The sequence below is a fragment of the Scardinius erythrophthalmus genome (genome assembly GCF_964197995.2).
Source record: "Scardinius erythrophthalmus genome assembly, chromosome: 3".
Lineage (NCBI taxonomy): Eukaryota > Metazoa > Chordata > Actinopteri > Cypriniformes > Leuciscidae > Scardinius > Scardinius erythrophthalmus.
The window spans coordinates 18,717,029-18,724,966 of record NC_138223.1 but is presented as its reverse complement, the minus strand read 5'-3'; the positions used below and the strand labels follow the sequence as shown (position 1 = coordinate 18,724,966).

Genomic DNA, 7,938 nt, shown 5'->3' with positions numbered 1-7,938 from the left:
ATCTGATTGGTGGAACTCATGTAACTGTCTGGTTAAACCCCGCGAAGGTCCGTGAAGACTGAAGATCATTAATAAAAAAATTTTTTTTTTTAAAAACCTGTGTTGCATTTTTGCACGGTAGACTTATCAGTGCAATCATGATCTCCTTGGCTACTTGATCTCCCTGGCTTTTTTCAAGGAGGAAAACAAAAGAGTTCAAAGGGGTGAAAACCACTTCAAATCGGGTCAGTTGAGTGTAGCGTGTCCGAGGGTCAGCTTGTGGGTTTTGTAAGGGCCAGCATGAGGGACAAGACCTACAAAGATGTGGTGAGTTTAGCAGGGAGGTTGGTAACGTTAGTTAGCTTTATCGTTCACTTTAGCTAGGTTACTGTAGCCTTCATATGGTATGAGTCATATCAAGCATTTTATGATGCCACTGTCAAAACAATATTTAGCCTAGGCATACCTCTTCATGCATTTACTGAACATTTGTGTAATAATTCATGGCAAGTTAATAAACTGAATATAATGGTGGTCCAAGAGCAGACCATGCACCAGTCCATGCATCAGACCGGTGGCGTGGTGCACGTTTGCTGACCATCACTTTTTAATTTTCACTTGTTGTGGATATTAAGAAAATACATTAAATGTTATTAAAATTAAGGATGAACTATAACTTCATGAATATAATGAGCATGGACCACAAGTGGGAAATTGTTGAGGCATTTGTCAGCAACCTGCCCGTGGGCCGCTGAAACTGATGAGCAGAATGCCGCGGACCACCAGATCTGCACCCATGAGCGTTGGTCCACCAGCCTTGCTATCTGACTCCCAGCCAGTCTTTTCATTTTCCTCCCACCCTCGCAGGCGGTTGGTCTAAGAGCGTGAACCGGCTACCAGCAGTTTCATAAACACGTCCACACACAACACAACATGCTAGACATTACAAATAATTGTAAAGTAGGCTAGGCAGCCTAACCCACCTATCCTGTCTTAACATAGGCTTTCGCATAAGACTTGCTTAGGTTGACAGCCTATGCGCAGGCCGACATACCAAATATTGCGTATGGGTCGGTTCAAAATTGCTTTTGGAAAATTGGAAAATATCTATGTGCAAAATTGCGTGTGATTTACACCTTTTCCTCTTTTATGGCTCAAATGGCATGCACAGGTGATTCCCATCCATAGGCTACAGTCCATAATATTTCACACCCCAATCCAGCCTATATTATTAATTTGGGATTAGGCCTACGTTTTCCTTAACATTAGGCTCTTTTTGAAGGTCAACAAGAAAAGCGGAGCCTACTTGCTTAGAGGTATGAAATATGTGGGATAGTTGTAGCCTATGTTGTGTGCATGTGTGGGGGGAGCAAGAGAGAGCTTCTCGTGTCGGGTTTGGGTTTAACGCATAGGCAATTTTGGACGGGTTGGGGCGGATTGGATCTCCGGAATGGGTCAGGCAGCTTTACAATATAAAATACACAATAAAATACACAATGATAAATATACAATTCAATACACAATACCTATATAAAACACTATTATTTACATGATTATTACGGAAAGAACTGCTATTAACTCCACATTCACTATATAAAATTCACTGGAGGAAAAAGTTTGCGTGGCTGTCGTCAGATTTGGAAGTCGCTCAAAAGGCTCTTTCGCGGTTGTGGCTTCAGTCGACTTCAGTGAGGCGCGGTGGTTTATGGGATGAGTAGTTCCTTTGCTCGGAAATGAAAATATGTACACAGTCTTGTACCTTTGACTTTTTTTGGATTTTCTCTTCGTTTTTTCACTGATATGTTGCATGCTTATGAGTTCAGCCGTAGCTGGTTATCCTCAGACATGCTCTAAAACTCTTTAGATACGGATTTTTCCAAAAAGTCAATGGGAGAAATGAATGGGAAATTTACTTCCGGCACCTAAGCTCTCTCGGGCTGTGGGCGGGACTGTGATGCTCTATAGAATCACCCAGTTGCATAAACTCCCACTCATGCAAGTCTGGAGAATCATGACTGTTAATGAAGAGGGAGTGATTATCATTAATTAGCCAAAGTCTGTAGAGTACAAAAAGACCAAGGGGTAGAATCTAAACAGTGTAATGCACAAGAAATAGTTGCTAACCGCCAATAAAGAAGAAGAAGAAGAAGAAGAAGAAGAAGAAGAAGAAGAAGAAGAAGAAGAAGAAGAAGAAGAAGAAGAAGAAGAAGAAGAAGAAGAAGAAGAAGAAGAAGAAGAAGAAGAAGAAGAAGAAGAAGAGACTTTCCTCTGTCAGTTCAACAACAAGCTAGTCAACAGCTTCCACAGTCAGTTCAACAGCAAGCTAGTCAACAGTTTCAGCCTAAGCAGCCAGTGGCACAGGCAGAGCTCCTTGACAAATGTGCTGTAGCTGATTATGAGCAGATCCAATGTGGACCACCTGGTATCAGTGGTGCTGAGTGTGCAGCTATCAACTGCTGCTTTAATGGACAGCAGTGTTACTATGGGAAGGCAGGTAAGAGTGTTGAGTCAATGTAAAGATGTTCATGTTAAATTTATCTTCAGCAATAACCTGCTCTTGTAACTCATTCTAGTGACTGTCCAGTGTATAAGAGATGGTCAGTTTGTGTTGGTGGTGGTGGTGGTGGCTAGAGATGTTACACTGCCTCGACTGAGCCTGGATTCAGTTTGTCTCCTGGGTGGAAATGACCCACCTTGCAGTCCTGTGGGATCCACACCTTTCTTTACTATATACCAGTTTCCTGTCACTGCATGTGGCACAAGCATGATGGTGAGTAGCTGCTTGTGGTTTTGTTCTGCATGGCTTAGAATGGGCTGGATGCCAACAGTGTTACTATTTGCAGGAGGACAGTGGATATGTGGTGTATGAAAACAGAATGACCTCCTTGTATAAAGTCGGTATGGGACCACTTGGTTCCATCACAAGGGACAGCCATTTTGAGTAAGCTTTGTGTATGCTTTATCATAAATGTTAATCATTGACAAATGCTACAAGCTCACTGTTTGTTGCTCAGGCTTCTCTTCCAGTGTAGGTACTCTGGTACTTCTGTGGAAGCTCTGGTTGTGGAGATTAACACTGTTCCTCCACCTCCACCAGTAGCTGCTCCTGGACCCCTCAGGGTGGAGCTTAGACTGGTAAATGGTCAATGCGTCACCAAAGGCTGTGCAGAAGGTAAGTTTTGGTCCCAAGTATGCCTAAAACCTTTCTAAAACTCTGGGTTGCAGCAGTTTCTAGTTAAACACTGTATTCTTCCTCAGGGGATGAGGTGTACACTTCCTACTACAGTGATGCTGATTATCCAGTAACAAAAGTCCTGCGGGAGCCTGTGTATGTTGAGGTGCATATTTTGGAGAGGACAGACCCCAACATTGTCCTGATGCTGGGACTTTGTTGGGCGACATCTACCCCCAGTCCACTCATTATACCCCAATGCTTCTGGTTGATGGTTGAGTAAGGCCAGTCTTTATCCATATTGTGCTGTAAGGCCTTTCTGACTCCCTCTTAGCCTTTAAGATGCCCTTACCAGGATGACCTGACCACATTGGTTCCGGTGGCTGGATCATCTGGACTTCAGTTTCCAACCCACTACAAGCGCTTTGTTGTGAAGATGTTCACATTTGTAGATCCAGCATCACTGGCTCCTCTGCAAGAAACTGTATGCTCCACAGCCTTGCCTCAAATCTTAATATTAGTGCTTTTTATAGCGAATTCAATGGCTTAAACCTTTCCCTCTGTTAGATCTTCATCCACTGTAGTACAGCAGTGTGCCATCCCTCTTCTGGCTCCTGTGAGCAAAGCTGCTCTAGGAAAAGTGAGTACTTGCTGTAAATTGACTTTAGGAACTGAGAATTTATTTAAACGCCCCTCATGCTTCTACCAGGAAGAGATGTGCACGTCAAGACCATTGCTAGTGGGCAAACTGTGGTGAAATTAACCTGGTCATGTAAATTTAGAGTTTTAATAAGCCATATGAAACTCAACATTTGTTTCCCTTTGGTATTAATTTCTAAGTGGATGTTTCATGATGTTTCTCTGTTTGACTTATAAGGCCATACTACTAAACCTTTTTCTTGTGCATTTATTAACAATTTCTGGTAAACATTTGTTTTCCCAGATAGTAGACATGCTGTATATGGTGTACTCTGCTGAAATATTTACACAAACCGGTATTCATATCTGCCTCAGGATTATGGCCATTTACATGAATGTTCAGAATAAGTTTTTAACAAATTGTCAGAGCCATTTCGCTTTCAGAAAATTTTGAATGCCAACCTCAAGAAGTTAAATATTATATAGGCTTTTTTACATTTATTTTTCATAAGGTATCTAATTCTTGCAACCAGTTAACATTTACAGATTAATTGAGATTATTGTATGAATTTGAAATGGCACACTAGCATGCCTTTTACTATTTCTGCCATAAAGAGAAATAAGAGAAGTGTGTATGCTTTTCTGAATTCATCCATTTAATTCCTGCCAAAGTGCAATATCCGTGCAGTGATTCTCAGGAGATCACACATACTGATTTTTGGACATGGCCTCCTTTACTCTTGGAGGAAAAAGATTTTGAAGTCTGATTTAAACTGAACTGTTACTAAATGTAAGAAAGGAAAATAATCTTTATTCTGAACCTTGCAAGTTGCAAGGACTTTGCCATTAATAGTGCAGCCTGAAAGAGTATAAAGACCCCACTAATGGAGAAAACTATGAAAGGCTAGTGAATTAGGCATGAAGAGAATTTTTCTAACAAGGCAGGAAGCAACACAGTCCTGTTAATTGACATGTTTTGTTGAACTAAAAACATTAGGCTTGTTCGACTTGAACCGGCGCTGCAAAGACCGATCAGTTTATGACGAAGTACCACGAGAGCGATTCAAAAGCATACAAGCCCGTCTGCTCTCTAATCGCTCTCGAGGTACTTTGATGTCATTCACCGATCGGTCTGTGCAGCGCCGGTTCAAGACAAACAAGCCTATTATTAAAGCCACATCAGATGTCAAATGGATATGCTGGATTGAGCCACTGTGAAACTTGTACATTTAGTCAACTCATTGGCTTTACAGTTTTTCTTTTTTATTTGTTTTGCTATTTCACAAAAAAGTGGTGCATCTTCAAAATCTTTCAAACTCTGAATTGTTAACACTTGGAATGTAGCTATATTCTTTTAAAATTTGATCTTGTGCTTTCATTAGTCATGCACATTTTCTTTTCACATAATGAGTGTTTTAAAACTCTGAGAATATTGTAACAGCAAGTAACTTATTTTGCTGTAGAGGAAAATAATACTAATTAACCTCAAAATTGTTCCAGTGGAATAAATCTCACAAATGTTGATTTCCAGAATGACAAAATTAAGAAGAGCATAGCCATTAAAAAAATGTATTGAGATGAGATTTAGTGAAATGGTCAACGGGAAAATTAAAGGTCTGACCCCTGAAGACATATTGCGCAACCGCAGTCAACAGTATACATCTGGGTCTTTTTAAACTTCAGAAAAAAAGTTTTTTTTTAAATCATGCATTGGAAACTTTCTACAGAAAAAAAAATGGTGGTTGGGAGTTGGAAAATAAAAGCTTCAAAAAGAAGCTTTGATCTGACAAGATGAGGCTTTACAAAAGGAAAGGGCTAAGGTAATAATTGTGGAACTCTGACATCATTCCTCAGAGCAATTCCTTATTGAATCTGGGAAGAGTCTTCTCAATATGTGTCTGAGAGAAAACCTTGCCAAAGATAATATTGTCTGTGGAGAGAGCAGAATATGATGCATTATGTATAGTACCTGGATACTTCAAAGAAGAATGAATAGAGAAGCCTTTTCTGTTTCATCTTCAACATTCAATAACACACTGCTCTTTTGGTTCACAATATGCAAATACAGAATGTGTAGGATCACTGAGAGATAGTTTAAGTCTAGACAAACAGCTACATTCCATGTTATCTAAATTTTGAAATCAGATTCTATGAAACAATCCTCCTCTAATCCCTGGTAATGGTGTGATTCATCATGTGCTATATCTCTGTGTGCTATGAATAGGAGGTCATAGGAGGTCATTCCTACAAAAGCAATGGATGAACATGATCAATGTGGCATGGCTGGAATGAACACTGTTACATTTTTTCAGAGCACTATTTTGAGGTTAGAGTTTTCTCTGAAAGGAGAGCAAAGAGAGGCAGAAAAATGTAGGGTCAAGGACACTGTCAAAACTTTCTGAGCCAACTATAAGGATTTCAAAATCTTCCATATAAACCTTGTAAGCCTTTACTGTTCAGTTGGAAGAACAATGGTACTCTGCAGAATTGTGCAGAGACTGTTTAAGAAGTTAGTACCACAGTGCTTGAAAGCCATTAACCTCACACACCACCACATCAGAGAACATTTCACGTCTGCTTTAATCTTCTGACACAAAAAGAAATCAGTTTTCAGCATACCATCTTCTACAATCTTGTTAACAGAAAAAACTTGTAAAGAAGAGTGGGCAAAATGTATCTCAAGACAAGCAGAAGATCTATTTTAAGATGTCTAATGTCAGCTCAATACTAAAGCATCTATAGCATTGTATATGTGGCATATAACTTGTCTTGAACAATGTCAAGGGGTTGAGTAACCTGTGGTTGGTTGGTTGGTTCGTTCACTCATTCATTCATTTTATTTATTTCCCATTCCACATTTTTGGCTATGCTACTCTTATTGTATTAAAGATATATATTGAACCACTAAAATGTTTATTATTCAGAATGATCTGTTTGTAAATGTAAAACTCTATTACAATTCTGTAGAAATCAAGATAATCATGCAAATTTATGGACAGAGAGAAACATTTAAAAAAGCCAAAACAGGAGATTAAAAGATTCAATTTATAAGTAGTGAATCCAGCAATATCATCACATACTCATGCAGATTTTCAAATCTTTCTGATTTAGAGGCTGAACCAATACATTATGAAAAAGGAAAGAGTTTTAATTGTGCATTACAACAATAACAGTTTTTCAAATTTTTGTCCTTTTTTCTGGCTGTTTAAGGAATGTCTAAACGAAATGACATAGAAATAAACAATTAAAATATCCTCAAACATGTCAGAGTGATTAAAAACTAACTGATGCAGTTTGAAATAACATCATCACATACAAAGAGTATACTAATCTTTTTAGAATGTTCTCCAAATTAACTTTAGTTGAATTTCCAAAACATAACACAGCAAGAACTAAAGATGAGAAACTGCTAGTTACTTAAAGCCGTAATGATCTGGAAATGTTCCCATAAAAATGGAGACCACTTTATCTAAGGATCAACAAAAAGCTCACATTTTCTTTCTCTCAGTAGTCTGGCCTTCCATCTTCATTTCCAAGTGTTCACATTCTATTGAGAAGAAGGTCAGAGAAGAATTTGATGTTGCCCTTCTTCTTTCTTCTTTTAACAGGCTGTGATTGCTCTGGATAAATTGTCACAGCTGATAAATAATACTGTGAAACAGATTTTTATATCCTTTGTGTGTTTCCTGTGTGTTGGCAGAGTGACATGATGGAGGACACTAATTAAGATCTCATTATGAGGGATGTTTTCTTGCACACACAACTGATGTGCCAAACAGGCTAGAAAAGTCAATGACATCCCATTTTCATCTCTCTTCATGCCACTTTCTCTCTTCGGAATTTAATAAGAAATGACACTGTGTGACCTCTGCTGTATTATAAGCATATACTGCTCATATACTGTACATTTATGTCAAATTCTGTATTGTGTTGACAAGATTCTGTGGTGGAAATTATATTCAATTGAATCAAATTGGCAGACTTCTTTGTTATGCAAAGGCTAATTTCATAGGCAACATTTTATGTGCATTTGACATATCATTTGACAAAATTACAGCTTGATTGGAAATAGCACACAATAAATATATTCTGATGTTTAGCTTAATTATCTTCACACTATTATTTTTCTTTTCAAGCATGCTCTTTTG

General features: G+C 38.6%; 1 protein-coding gene across 1 annotated transcript; it reads left to right on the top strand.

Annotated features, from left to right (window-relative positions):
- Window positions 1-279: 279 nt before the first annotated feature.
- On the top strand, window positions 280-7,517 carry LOC308687852 (zona pellucida sperm-binding protein 4-like; the record flags this gene model as incomplete). The annotated part of the gene is made up of 8 exons (XM_081360680.1): window positions 280-306; window positions 2,287-2,473; window positions 2,553-2,749; window positions 2,823-2,920; window positions 2,994-3,151; window positions 3,238-3,430; window positions 3,719-3,791; window positions 7,491-7,517. 8 exons carry the CDS (start codon window positions 280-282, stop codon window positions 7,515-7,517), a joined length of 960 nt encoding a protein of 319 aa, XP_081216806.1.
- Window positions 7,518-7,938: the final 421 nt, after the last annotated feature.